The sequence below is a fragment of the Perognathus longimembris genome, chromosome 9 (genome assembly GCF_023159225.1).
Source record: "Perognathus longimembris pacificus isolate PPM17 chromosome 9, ASM2315922v1, whole genome shotgun sequence".
Taxonomy (NCBI): Eukaryota; Metazoa; Chordata; class Mammalia; order Rodentia; family Heteromyidae; genus Perognathus; species Perognathus longimembris.
The window spans coordinates 23,067,107-23,082,271 of NC_063169.1; the positions used below are offsets into that span (position 1 = coordinate 23,067,107).

The 15,165-nt window shown below is 35.9% G+C and overlaps 1 protein-coding gene across 4 annotated transcripts in view; it reads left to right on the forward strand.

The window, feature by feature from the left end:
• The window catches only part of Epha7 (EPH receptor A7), a 169,387-nt gene extending 155,245 nt beyond the window's left edge, over positions 1 to 14,142 (forward strand). For all 4 annotated transcript variants that reach the window (XM_048353818.1, XM_048353819.1, XM_048353820.1 and 1 more), the window contains exons 15-17: positions 9,612 to 9,805; positions 11,594 to 11,749; positions 13,636 to 14,142. In XM_048353818.1, the coding sequence (XP_048209775.1) occupies positions 9,612 to 9,805; positions 11,594 to 11,749; positions 13,636 to 13,750 (465 nt within the window). In that variant the 3' untranslated portion in view covers positions 13,751 to 14,142. The remainder of the gene's footprint in view (positions 1 to 9,611; positions 9,806 to 11,593; positions 11,750 to 13,635) is intronic.
• Positions 14,143 to 15,165: the final 1,023 nt, after the last annotated feature.

Genomic DNA, 15,165 nt, shown 5'->3' on the forward strand with positions numbered 1-15,165 from the left:
GTATTGTTTTGTTTTCATTTTGTGAGTCAAAGATAAAAGTCTAAATGATGAGTCTCTTTGGCAGTGGCAAAGTGGTTGATATTTGGCAGGTCTCAATGTCAAAGACTTCACAGACTGTCAAAATGTGGGCAAACAAATCCTTGGGGCTCAGGAAGAGGAATATTTACATTCCCCAGATACTGCATAGAATTTCTTCTGACACCTTCCTTCTATACTAGATTCAAACATCAAAGGATTGACAGGAATAGAAGATGACAAAATTCAAAGTTCTTATTTCCAAAAATAAACAACAGAAATGGTCAAGAAGGAAAATTTGATATCTGTAATTTTTTTCTGAAAATGAACATCATAAATATAGAATTAGTGTACCCAAGATGAATACTAAATGTTTATCAAGCAAATATAATATGTGTAGCATTGTGTTCAGTTTGGTTCTGAATTCACTATGTAGCATCATAGTTGTTTTTTATTTTAAACTTATTGATTAAATTTGAACATATTTATATAATAGTAAGAGTGTTAAGTTAGTTTGTAGAATTAAATTGATTATAAATAGTCATCTTATTTAATTGCAATATTTTATAGTTAGGTGGTTAAAATTATATTTGAAACATTGTATATTTAATTTTTAATGTACAAATAGAGAAAACCTGATAATTCAAAATTAAGATTTTCTATAGAAATGATTATTTACTTGACATCTCTGACAGGAATTCATAGAGCCCAAAGAATGTTATAGTCTCTTTTATGAATGGAGTGTATGTGTGTGTGTGTGTGTGTGTGTGTGCCCTTATTAATGCTCGCATACTCAGCAAATACTCTACAGCTGAGTTACAACTTTTGCCTTTCAAATAGATTTATTAAATGAACCAATTCACTTTACATTGTTTAAATTTAGTAGCTAGACGTTTGTCAGGGATTTTAGAAAGCCCTCCAAATTTCAAATGCATTGGATTTAAAAAGACTTCTCATAACACATGATGAAAACATGGTGTAAATTGCTGGTTATATTTCTAAGCAAGTCCACAAAAATCCAGGCTGAATGCTGAATGAGATGTGGTCTCTGTAATCACAGTGAGGAAATAGAAAAAGGGTTGATGTAGAAGTCAAGGAGTCTGATAGCTGTCAGGAGGCGTTAGTTCCACTCTAGCTAGAGAAGTGATCAAGAAATTCTTGAGAAAATGGGATCCTGCATGCCTAGACCCACAGCCCAATAGATGGTCACTTGATTAACCCTTGAATGAACACTCACTTTTTGTTTTCATTTGTTTATGACTTTCTTGAGTTTTAATTGTAATAGAAGCAAATTTATCAAGACATTTATTAATAAAACCCAACTTTCTCTAAAATCTTCATTCTTCAGAAATTTTTGCAGGTATTTATCTTTTTCTTTAATGGCTTTTGAAGAAAAGTCTTTTATATGTGTAACTGATCAGTCATAAGGGAAAATGCAAAAATTAAGAACACACTTGGAGCTAGGTGCCAGTGGCTTATTCCTGTAATCCTAGCCACTCAGTAAGACTGAAAACTAAGGAAAGTCTATAAGACTCTTATTTCCAGTTAACCACTAAAACACTGTAAGAGGAGCTGCAGATCACGTGGTGAAAACCTTGCTTTAAGGAAAAGAAGCTCAGGGACAGCATCCAGGCCTTGAGTTCAATAACGAGGACCAGAACCACTCCCCACCCCACCCCCACACACAAAATGCTTGATTTTTCACAGAAGCTATATTTTAATTCTTGCTTGGTCCAAATAAAGTATTTACAATTATACAATTTTGATAGTATGACTTTTTCTGTTTATAGTACTGGAGGGAAGTTATTCTTTCTTAAATTAACCAAGACAAATGAATTGTTAATTTTACTAATACCTTGCCATAGGCTGATAAAAAATTAAGCTTTCATAAATATATGAGCCACAGAGATAATTCCTTAGAGCACTCATTAAAAGATACTGAAGCACTTTGAATGTATACTATAGTTGCAACTAAATTTATTCTCAACTAAATTGTGAACCCTGTTTTTTTCCTTTCAGAAATTTTCACTAATTCGTGGTGTGTGTGTGTGTGTATGTATATGTATATATGTGTGTGTATGTATACGTAAACAAAATTTTGGTTTTGTTGGTAATATTTTGACATAATCCCATAGGTTGAAATCAGGATATTTAATTACATGGAATATAGGTCCTGTTATTCTGAAATTAATTAAATGAAAATGAGCATTGAGCAGAGTACAGAAGCCAATCCTTTTCTATTTGAAGTTATTACAGTTTTGTTATTATAGGAATCTTTCTATGATCTTTTTCTCTGAACCACAGTGTTTCTAGCTACTGAAACAATATAGATACATTTCTCAGCATAATCTCATTTTTATTCCTGTTTCTTGACAGTATATACAATAATCTCAGTTGTGCCCCAGAAATGTTTCCACAAAATGTTATTCACCCTACTCTTCCTACTCTTCTAGTAATTGGAAATGCTTGTTGGGTTTTTGTTTTGTTGGCTGGTACCACTACTTGAAATTGAGACTTCACTTAGCTTTCCTGTGTGCTTGCTTGGCTAGTGTTCTAACACTTGAGCTAAGAGGAGATGAACTCTTGCAGACGTTCCTGCCCTGTCTGGCCTCCAAATCTGTTGGATTACAGAGGCATGGATTTCTATTACTAGGCTTAGATTTTTTTTCTTGCACTTGCACTGTTATTGTATCAGCCAGTGACAAAGGATTGGATATTATCTTTCCTATATTTTAATTCTTTATAAGCCTATCTTATTTGTGTTGTTTACCTTCTTGAATTAACTTCTCAGTGCTGCTTAGATTGGTAACAGTGTTGTTGTTTTTTAATTTTTAGGATTTTCTTTCTTTCTTTCTGATTGATAAGTAATAGGCTTTCTGGTTACCTTTTACAGATGTCTATGCAAACCTATTTTTTTTCAGTTTTAATTAACCTTCAAGGCTTGGTATTAGCAGGATCTTGGCCATGCTATTAGACTAGATTAAATAGGCAGTAGTGTGCTGCCTATTTATTAGGTTTTCTAGCCAAAACTTTTAGTCATCAAGCCCTGATTTGTAGATTTTTCCCAGTTTCTGGGTACAGTTTAAAGCTATACCGCACACCACACATTTTACTTCCATCTGGCACTGTGGGATAACTGAATGTGAAGTTAGTAAGAAAGGCAACCTCCTCTCATGAGCAATTACAAAATGACTTTACTGAATCTCCACATTGGACATTAAGCTCCCTATTGTTTCAAAAGCAGTGTCTGTGGTAATGTATTCCTTTACTCTGTATTCACGTTTTCATCTCTTGTTCAAAAGTATCATTTGCTTTGAACAAAAAGCACATCTTTAATGGCTCACTCAGAGTGACTCTATTTCCTTTTCTGCTCTCATTTTTTTAACTCATAGGCACTAAGTACACATACAATTATATTCAAGGAAAACAATTCCATGACATAGTCTTTTTGTAAGCCTCTGGGATGACATAACACATATTTCCATCTATTATACACTCTGTGAGCTTAATTGCTTAATTAACTGGAAAATGTCATCATATTCTATACTTCATGAAGCCTATAATATCATGCTTATTATTTATGGATATTTTCCAGGTCGGGGTAACATCAATCCATGCTAAAGCAATATGTCTTGTTCTTTTTTATTTAATTTTTATTATCAAACTGATGTACAGAGAGGTTAGAGTTTCATACATTAGGCATTGGATACATTTCTTTTTTTTTTTTTTTTTTTTTGGCCAGTCCTGGGGCTTGGACTCAGGGCCTGAGCACTGTCCCTGGCTTCCTTTTGCTCAAGGCTAGTACTCTGCCACATGAGCCACAGCACCACTTCTGGCCATTTTCTGTATATGTGGTGCTGGGGAATCGAACCCAGGGCCTCATGCATATGAGGCAGGCACTCTTGCCACTAGGCCATATCCCCAGCCCATTGGATATATTTCTTGTACTGTTTGTTACCTTGTCCCTCATTCCCCCCTCCCTCCTCGCCCCTTTCCCTTTCCCCCCCCCTGTGGTGTTCAGTTCACTTACACCAAACAGTTTTGCAAGTATTGCTTTTGTAGTTGTTTGTCTTTTTTTACCCTGTGTCTCTCAATTTTGGTATTTCCTTTCAATTTCCTAGTTCTAATACCAGTATACACGGTTTCCAATATACTCAGATAAGATTACAGAGATACTGTAGGTACAACCACAGGAAGGTGGTACAAGAACATCATCAATAATAGAAGCTACAGATACACATGGGACGTTGAAAGTAGTTACAACAGTGATATAACAATTGTTTCCATAACATGGAGTTCATTTCACTTAGCATCATCTTATGTGTTCATAAGGGTGTAGCTACTGGGCCTTGTGATGCTCTGCTATGACTTGCCTAAACCTGTACTAATTATTCCCAATAAGGGAGGCCATAGAGTCCATGTTTCTTTGGGTCTGGCTCACTTCACTTAGTATAATTTTTTCCAAGTCCTTACATTTCCTTACAAATGGGGCAATGTCATTCTAGAAAGAATTCCATTGTTATGTATATGTACCACATTTTCCTGATCCATTCGTCTACTGAGGGGCATCTGGGTTGGTTCCAGATTCTCACTATGACAAATTGTGCTGCGATGAACATTGTTGTGCTGGTGGCATTACTGTGATTTTGTTTGTGTTCTTTTGGATAGATACCCAAAAGTGGGGCTGCTGGGTCATAGGGGAGTTCTATATTTAGCCCTCTGAGGAATCTCCATACTGCTTGCCAGAGTGGCTGAACCTGAACCAGTTTACATTCCCACCAACAATGAAGTAGGGCTCTTTTGGCCACATCCCCTCCAACAATTGTTATTGTTAGTTTTCTTGATATATGACATTCTTACTGGGGTGAGATGGAATGTTGTTTCAATGTTGTTTTGATGTGCATTTGATTTGCATTTCTTTTATGGCCAGTGATGTAGAGTACTTTTTCATATGTCTCTTGAGCATTCTCATTTCCTCATCAGAGAAGTCTCTTTGTAAGTCTTTAGCCCACTTGATGAGGGGGCTATTGGTTCTTTGCGGTTTTGTTTTGAAAGAAGGTAATTTTTTAGTTCTGCATATATTTTAGATATGAGGCCTTTGTCCGTTGAATGGCTGGTAAAGATCTTCTCCCAGTCTGTGGGCTTTCTCTTTATCTTGCAAGCTATTTACTTTGCTGTACAGAAGCTCTGCAGTATGATGCAGTCCCATTTGTCCAACCTTTCTTTGATTTGTAGCCTTTCTGGGTCTTTGTTAAGGAAGTTCCGTCCTGCGCCAAGGAGCCCAAGTGTTTCTCCTACTCCTTCCTTTAGTGTTTTCAGGCTGTCTGTTTTGATTTCGAGGTCTTTAATCCATTTGGAATTGATTTTGGTGCAGGGTGATATATAAGGATCTAGTTCTAGTTTGTTGCATGTGTTGAGACAGTTTTGCCAGCACCATTTGTTAAAAAGGCTATCTTTCTTCCATACTATTGTTTTAGCTCCTTTATCAAAGATTAAGTAGGCGTAGTTCTGTGGGTTCATTTCTGGGTCTTCAATTCTGTTCCATTGGTCTTCAAGCCTGTTCTGGTGCCAATACCAAGCTGTTTTTATTACTATAGCTTTATAATACAGCTTGAAGTGGGTATTGTAATTCCTCCAGCACTGTTCTTTCTGCTTAAGATTGTTTCTGCTATTCTAGGTCTTTTATTGTTCCATATGAACTTCTGGATTGCTTCCTCTATTTCATTAAAAAATGGTGTTGGGATATTAATGGGTATTGCATTGAATTTGTAGATAGCCTTTGGCAATATTGCCATTTTGATTATATTAATCCTCCCAATCCAGGAGCATGGGAGGTTTTTCCATTTCCTTACTTCTGACTTAATTTCATTTTTCAAGCTTTTAAAGTTCTCATCAAAGAGGTCTTTCACTTCTTTGGTTAAGGTTATTCCTAGGTATTTTATGTTTTTGGAGGCTATTGCAAAGGGGGTTGCTTTCCTGATTTCAGCCTGCATCTTCGGGTCGTCAGCATAGAGAAAGGCCGTTGATTTTTGAAGGTTTATTTTATATCCTACAACTTTGCCAAAGTTTTGGATCAGCTCTAGTAGCTTGGGGGTAGAGTCTATGGGATTCTTTAGGTGTAGGATCATGTCATCTGCGAAGAGAGAAAGTTTAACTTCATCTTTTCCTATTTGGATCCCCTTTATATTTTCTTCTTGCCTGATTGCTCTGGCTAGGAGTTCTAGTACTATGTTGAAGAGCAGGGGAGAGAGTGGACATCCCTGCCTTGTTCCTGATTTTAAAGGGAATGGCTTTAGTTTTTCACCATTTAGAGTTATGCTTGCTGTTGGTTTGTCATAAACTGCCTTGATTATATTCAGGAATGTTCTCTATAATCACAGTTTTTCCAGGGCTTTTATCATAAATGGGTGCTGGATTTTATCGAACGCTTTTTCCGCATCCAGAGATAAAACCATGTGGTTCTTTACATTGCTCCAGTTGATGTGGTGGATTACATTAATTGACTTGCATATATTAAGCCAACTTTGCATCCCTGGGATGAATCCAGTTTGATCGTGGTGTATGAATTTTTTGATGACCTGTTGAAGTCGATTGGCCAGAATTTTGTTGAAAATTTTTGCGTCTATGTTCATCAGGGAAATCGGTCTGTAGTCCTCTTTCCGTGATGGGTCCCTGCCTGGTTTTGGGATGAGGGTTATACTGGCTTCATAGAATGAGTCTGGTAGTCAACGTTCTCTTTCAATTTCATTGAAGAGTTTGAGAAATATTGGTGTGAGTTCTGTTTTGAAGGCCTTGTAGAATTCTGCAGAATCCGTCTGGACCTGGGCTTTTCTTGGATGGGAGATCATTTATTGCTGTTTCTCTTTCAATACTGGATATGGGACTGTTTAGAAGGTTTAAATCCTCATGTTTAAGTTTGGGGATATGAATTTCTTCTAGGTAATCATCCATTTCTTCCAAATTCTTGAATTTGTTGACATAAAGGTTTGCAAAATAGTCCCTTATTACTTTCTGAATTTCGGTTATTTCTGTGGTGATGTTACCTGTTTCATCTCTTATCTTGTTTATTTGAGTGTGCTGCCTTTGTTTTTTGGTCAGGTTTGCCAGGGGTCTGTCTATCTTGTTGATTTTTTCGAATAACCATATCTTGGTTTTGTTGATTCTTTCCATGGTTTTTTTCGTCTCTAATTGATTTAATTCTGATTTGATTTTAATTATTTGCTTCCTTCTATTGATTTGGGGTTTGGCTTGTTGTTCTCTCTCAAGGAAATTAAGGTGCTTCCTTAAATTATTGAGTTGCTGTTTCTCCAGTTTGTTGATGTATGTACTCAGAGATATATATTTTCCTCTGAGTACTGCCTTTACTGTGTCCCAAAGGAGCTGGTACTTTGTGTCCTCAACTTGGTTGAATTCCATAAACATTTGAATTTCTGTTTTAATTTCTTCATTGACCCACTGATGGTCCAGCAGTGTGTTGTTTAGTCTCCATGAACTGTAGGATTTTCTGTGGTGGCTCTTTGAGTTGAGCTCTAATTTTATTCCATTGTAGTCTGAGAGAATGCAGGGAATGGTTTTGATACTTCTGAATTTGTACAGATTTTCTTGGTGTCCTAAGATGTGATCTATTTTGGAGAATGTTCCATGTGCTGCTGAAAAGAATGTGTATTCTGTTGTTGCTGGGTGGAATATTCTGTATATGTCGGTTAAGTCTAGTTGGTCTATGCATTTATTAAGTTCTGTGGTTTCTTTGTTCAGTTTTTGGCGTGTTGATCTGTCCAAAGGTGATAGTGGAGTGTTAAAGTCCCCAACTATCAATTTGTTTGGGTCTATGAGTGTTTTTAGAGTCAGTAGTGTTTGTTTGATGAAGTTGGGTGCTCCTGCATTTGGCGTGTAGATATTTAGAATGGTTATATCTTCCTGTAGAAGAGATCCCTTTACTAGTATGTAGTAGCCTTCTTTGTCTAATCTTACCTTTTTTAATTTGAAGTCAATTTTGTCTGATACTAGGATTGCAACTCCAGCCTGCTTATGGGGGCCATTTGCTTGATAGATTTGATTCCAGCCTTTTACTTTTAGAAGATGTTTACTTTTGCTGGATAGATGTGTCTCTTGGAGGCAGCAGAAAGATGGATCTTGATTTTTGATTCAACTTATGAGCCTATGTCGTTTGATTGGAGAATTAAGTCCATTAATGTTGAGAGTTAGGATTCAGAGATGATCGTTTGTTCCTTTCATTATCACTATCTTGTTTAAAGCTGTGTCTTCCCATTTCTTGATCATATATTTACTATTTAGGGTTCATTTCTCTGTCTGTATTGGGATCTTGATTATTTTCCCTGTGTAGTACATCTTTGAGGATTATCTTAAAGCTGATTTGGTGGAGATATATTGTTTCAGTTTTTCCTTACTGTGGAAGACTTTTATTTGACCTTCCACTATGAATGAGAGTTTGGCTGGGTACAGAATTCTTGCTTGGTAGTTTTTTTTTTTTTTTTTTTTTTTTTTTTGGCCAGTCCTGGGCCTTGGACTCAGGGCCTGAGCACTGTCCCTGGCTTCTTCCCGCTCAAGGCTAGCACTCTGCCACTTGAGCCACAGCGCCGCTTCTGGCCGTTTTCTGTATATGTGGTGCTGGGGAATTGAACCTAGGGCCTCGTGTATCCGAGGCAGGCACTCTTGCCACTAGGCTATATCCCCAGCCCCGTTGGTAGTTATTTTTATTTAGTGTTTGGTATACTTCATTCCAGGCTCTCCTTGCTTTCATGGTCTCTGCTGAGAAGTCTGGGGTAATTCTGATTGCTTTTCCTTTATATGTGATTGTTTTCTTCTCCCTAACAGCTTTAAGGATTCTTTCCTTGTACTCTACTGATCCTGTTTTGATCACAGTGTGTCGGTGGGATGTCCTATTCTGGTCTGGTCGGTTTGGGGTTCTAAATGCTTCTTGTATCTCTATAGGCCATTCCTTCTGGATATTTGGGAAGTTCTCAGCTAATATTCTGTTAAATAGATTGCCTATCCCATTAACCTCTTTCTCCAAGTTTTCCTCAATACTTATTATCCTTAAATTGGGCTTCCTGATCGTGTCTTGAATCTCCTGTAGCGATCTGTTTTGTTGATTGGACTGGATTTGTATTGATTTTTGATTTTTCTCCATAGAATCTAAGGAATCTTCAACTCCTGAGATTCGATCCTCTGCTTCAGTTAGTCGGGACTGTAGGCTAGCTACTTGATTTCGAATCTCTTTTCCTTCTGACTGGTGTTTCCTGATGATTTCCATGTCATTTCTTAGGGCTTGTATGGACTTCTTTACTTCATTAACTTCATTAATTTGGTTTTGAGTGTTGTCTCTCAAATCTTTAAGCTGGGTAGCTATCTTTTCATTTGACTCTTGAAGTTCATTTATCTTTCTATTTGTGGATGCCATGAAATTTTCCATTAATTTTTGCTTTGCCTCCTCACGCTCTAGAATAATTGACTGAAGAGATTCAAACTTTTCTGTCTTATTCATTTGTAGATAAATCATTTTGCATACCATGGGATGCATTTTATTGTGACTGAGCCTCAGAAAATAATATTCTAATGTCCTTTTGGCTTCTTAGGTTATCAAAGCAATAGAAGAAGGTTATCGCTTGCCAGCGCCCATGGACTGCCCTGCTGGTCTTCACCAGCTAATGCTGGACTGCTGGCAGAAGGAACGTGCTGAGCGGCCCAAGTTTGAACAGATCGTTGGGATTCTTGACAAAATGATTCGAAACCCCAATAGTCTGAAAACTCCCCTGGGAACATGTAGTAGGTAAGAATTCTCGAAGGCAATGCAAATGACTGAAAATCAAATGTTCACATCAGCTGTCTGTCTTCTCAACTTTACCTCAACAGCAGATTGACTTTGGTGCCCAATTATATATCTATATTAAACATACTGTGCTTACAGAAGTTTTTTTTTTTTAAAAAATGGCTTACATTAATTGCTGTTTACATATTTGTTCTCCCCTTTTGTGATTTTGTAAATGTTCTCCCCTTTTGTGATTTTGTGAATTTGTCTTTCTTTTAAATCGGAATTTTGTCATAAGGTTTCATTTACTATTTTCAGATGACTAATTATTACATGAATTTTATTACTGAATCTCTGGTGCCTGCCCTATGTCTTTTGCTTATTTTGTTGTATTGCTTGAATGAAATGGTTCTAGAAGGTAAAGATTATCAAGGTAATACAACACATGGTTTAGGAAATATACCCTTTAAAGTGTCCCTTCAATTCTAACACTTGGACTGTTGCATTGTGATTCATATTACTAATGCGTTTCACTTCAGCTTCCAGGTAAGGCTGATGCTGTGGCATCCAGGTTTTATATTTGGCTCTGGTAAACATGCTTTATCTCTCCCAAGGTGATCACAGGGAGTCTAATATGTGTAATAGCAGATGCATAATATTCTCAATAGCATCCTTATGGCCCTAACAAGTTAGAACCCAGAAAAGTGTACTTCCTTTAATCTCTGATTTTTTTTTTTTTGGTAAGAGCATTTCTATTCAGTTTTTCAGAGGTTTTAATATGTTGCAGATGTATTTTTGTTTCTGGTTTCTTTCTTTTTTCCCTTGGTGCATTGTTATTGTTATTATAAAGGTGAGGTACTGAGGTGTTACAGTTGTATAAACCAGATAAAGAGTACATTTCTTTTTGGACCCTTTCCCTCACTGTCTCCCAGGCTTTCCCTCCCATTCCCATCAACAAGTTGTATAGTCCATTTTCCCTGTAGTGTCTAGCAAGTGTCACTACATTATTTGTTTACCTTTTTCCCACCATTTCTGACCACCTCCCCCCATCCTCCCAAATACAGATAAATGAACAGCCAAGGCAAAAGGAAAAGAAAACAAAAACAGCAACAATAGAAAAATAACTTTTTGTTTCCATTTCCTCAAGTTCATTTCAATAAATATTATTTTATATGATCAAATGCACATAGTTATTGTGTCTAAGTATATCCTCCTTTGCTTCACTATATGTGAATGCCTAGAGACCTGTATAGTTTGTCATGTACCCAGTGTATTTTATAAGCATCCACTGTGCTTACTTGTAGATTTATAGGCACATTCTCACTAACAAAGTAAAGGAAGCCATCTAACCTGGGTTTCTTTGGGTCTTGCTTACTTTTCTTAATATAATTTTCCAAGTCTTTCCATTTCCTTATGAATGAGGCAATGCCATTCTTTCTGATGGAAGCATATAATTCCATTGTGTATATATACCACATTTTCTTGATCCATTTGTCCACTGAGGGGCACCTGGGCCAACTCCAAATCTTGGCTGTGGTAGAAGCAAAGGGAAGAACATTTACTAATTCTAAATACCCTTAGCTGTACTTTGAAGAACACATAGAAGACACAGCCTGGTAGCCATGACATAAAAAATGTAAATTCAGGAATCTCTAGTTACTGGGTAACTGTATGCTTTTTTTATGAATGTGCTTATTATTTTGTGCTTCGTTTAAAATATTTAACTTTATTCTCTATACTTTCATTCTTATATTAGCCAAGATGTTCTTTCATTGAAAATATTTATTTTTCTGCTGTATTCATATTTAGACCAATAAGTCCTCTTCTGGATCAAAACACTCCTGACTTTACTACCTTTTGTTCAGTTGGAGAATGGCTACAAGCTATTAAGATGGAAAGATATAAAGATAACTTCACAGCTGCTGGTTACAACTCTCTGGAATCAGTGGCCAGGATGACTATTGAGTAAGTTTAAACTTCTATACAATTTAAAGATGTATTAAGTACAGTTATTTATATTTTAGATTATCTTCTGTATACTAAAGATATATGGATTGTAAAAGTCAATGAGAAAAGGTTTTCTTTTAAAATATTTAAAAATAGGCCTTAAAATACATATTGATTTAAATGTATATGTTCAGATGAATGTATTTAACACTCACAACAACTATTTTATTAAGTCTTTAGTTATGTATGTAGTTTATAAATGCTGAGTTGATGACTCAGGTAATATAAACCAGCTAGCTCAATGAGTAAGGGACATCTAACATAGCCAATGTCTGGAGGCTTCCCAGGGAGACTTTTTCTGCTATTAACATAGTAATGTATCATTTAAATTCCTATTCACTAAGGAATCTTTTCCACAACAACTTTGGAAATTGCTGTGAGCTTGAAGTTAAAGGAAGTAAATTTTACCCTGTAGCAGTATCACTGCTCGTGTGACCATAGAAAATCTATTTTTGGTTTCATGGAGGAAAGGAAAAGCCAGCAAGCAAATAACATTCTTTCCAGTATGAAACACAAAATATGTGAATTTCAGCATTAGCACGTTATCTCATTTAGGTGTTTTTGTTTGTTTGCTTGTGTGTTTGTTTTCCCTAACTGATAAATTCATATGGTTAATATACTTGTCTCTGGATCCCCAAAATAATCTACACTGCTGAAAAACTATGTCCCCAGAGTCACTGATTTGAAATTCTGTGATTTTTGTACTAATGAAAGATTTTAGTTTTTCATGAGTAGCTGAACTTAACCTTTCTGGATATTGGGAAAGACAAAACTGCAAACATGGTTTCAGTTAACTTATTTTAAATTTAAACTGTTAAAAGTAGCACTGTGGGCTGGGAATGTGGCCTAGTGGTAGAGTGCTTTCCTAGCATGCATGAAGCCCTTGGTTCCATTCTCAGCACCACATAAATAGAAAAAGCTGGAGGTAGTGCTGTGGCTCAAGTGGTAGAATGCTAGCTTTGAGCAAAAAGAAGCCAGGCACAGAGCTCAGGCCCTGAGTTCAAGCTCCAAGACTGGCAAAAAAAAAAAAAAAAGGAGCACTGCATTGTTTTTAAACAGATTAGGTTTTCTGCCCAGTTTTGATGGCTCATCACTATAATCCTAGCTACTCAAGAAGCTAATAGCTAAGGATCATTGTTCAAAGTCAGCCAGGCCAAGAAAATCCCTGAGACAAGCCACCACAAAACCTGGAAATGGGGCTATGGCTCAAGTGATGAAGTGCTAGCCTTGAACAAAACAGCTCAGAGACAGTGTTCATGCCCTAAGTTCAAGTCCTAGGACTAGCACAAAAAAAAATTTTAATAGCTTTTTGTCTCCATATGGTTTAGCTAAACTGAATCAAGTATTTAGCCAAAATGAGTTTAGAATAACTCCAAATAAACCCATATGATAATTAAACTCAATAATAATTTGTGTCAGGTCATTGGTATTTCCTGATCTTTCTACTTGGTTCTAACTACTGTTTCCATTCATAGTAAACTATATTTACCATTGGTAGAATTAAGCCAAATAATGTTCAAAAGTACATTTTTATAACATTACTTATCCTTGTAACTTAATGATTTTGGGGGTTTTTAATAAATTCTTACATACATTTTCAGATAAGTTTTAAGAAGTAAAATAGAAAAAGTAACACATGGCAAAATGGAGAGCCTAAACAGAATTTTCATTTACAAAGGAAAAGGTTTATGCCAGTATCCAAGATGGTCCACCCTAGGAGGAGTATTTTAACACCCAAAGACAGAATGTTATAACGTGTTGAATTATGATAAATAGATTACTTAATTAAGCAGTTGGTGCAGAACCTGTAAGGTACCTAATAAAAGTTGATTTGTGTTTTCCAGGGATGTGATGAGTTTAGGGATCACACTGGTTGGCCATCAAAAGAAAATCATGAGCAGCATTCAGACTATGAGAGCACAAATGCTCCATTTACATGGGACTGGCATCCAAGTGTGATAAGCATTTCTCCCTTATTAAGGGAGTATACGGACTGCAAGAGAACAGTACTGGCCTTCAGTATATGCATAGAATGCTGCTAGAAGAAAGTTGATATACTGGGTCCTTCCTACAGTGAAGAGAAGATTTAAGAAGCACCTATAGACTTGAACTCCTAAGTGCCACCAGAATATATAAAAAAGGGAAATTTAGGATCCACCACTGGTGGCCAGGAAAACAGCAGTGACAATAAACAATGTACTACCTGAAAAACATCCAAACACCTTGAGCTCTCTAACCTCCTTTTTATCTTATAGACTTTTTAAAATGTACATAAAGAATTTAAGAAAGAATATATTTGTCAAATAAAATCATGATCTTATTGTTGAAATCAATGAAATATTTTCCTTAAATATGTGATTTCAGACAATTCCTTTTTAAAGTCATTTGTGTTTCCTCTTCATAAGGACTTTGTTTTAGAAAGATGTTTATAGCTTTGGACCTTTTTAGTGTTAAATATGTGACACATTATCACACTGGGTACCTTTGAAAGAATCTCAGATTTAAAAGAAGAAAAAAAAACATGCAGCATGATTGAACATCTAAGTTTGTCAAAACATCAGTATTGGTATCCTCCCTGTGCCATTCTATTTGGTTTGGATAGTGCTGATTTAATATTGTTTACTAATTGGCAGGTAGTCTCAAAAAATGTAAGTTGCCAAGAGCTCTGATATTTTTTACCAAGATTTTTTTTGTAAAAATCAGACAACACACTAACTTTTCAATGGAAAATAAAGCAATAATGATCCATAAATACTATAAGGCACTTTTAACAGATTGTTTATAGAGTGATTTTACTAGGCAGAATTTAATGAACAAGAATCAAATTTTAGATTTACATGTATAATGAAATGACGAGGCCCTTGACCTTGATAATGTCAATGAAAGGCAAGCCTCTGAACATAGGAACTATCCAGTGTTATCTAAAATTTAATCTGAGCACATCACGAATTTTTTAGTCATGTGACATTAAGAAACTTAAGAGAAATTGTTGGCATATGTTTTATGTTCTTTTTTGTTGAATGCAGTCCAAACAAAAAAAGTAAATAATTAAGTTTTATCTTAGAAGTGCAGCATGAGAAATATAAAAAGGAGCCGTTCACAGTTTTCACCTTTCAAGAACAAATTTGCTGTACAGGACCTCACCATTGCAGTTACAGACAAAACAAGGGTCTTTTATTTGTGAACACTGATGCAAGAAACCTGTTAAATGAAAGAACTTTGTTTTTTATGTTGTTCTTTTTTAACCCTAGGAGGAAGAAATGAAGGATCTGGTTTTTCTTTTGAAACTTTATTTATTAAACCATATGATTTGATAAATGTATTAGAATTCCATAAGCAATAATTAAATGTGTCTTTATAGATATTTCAGGAAT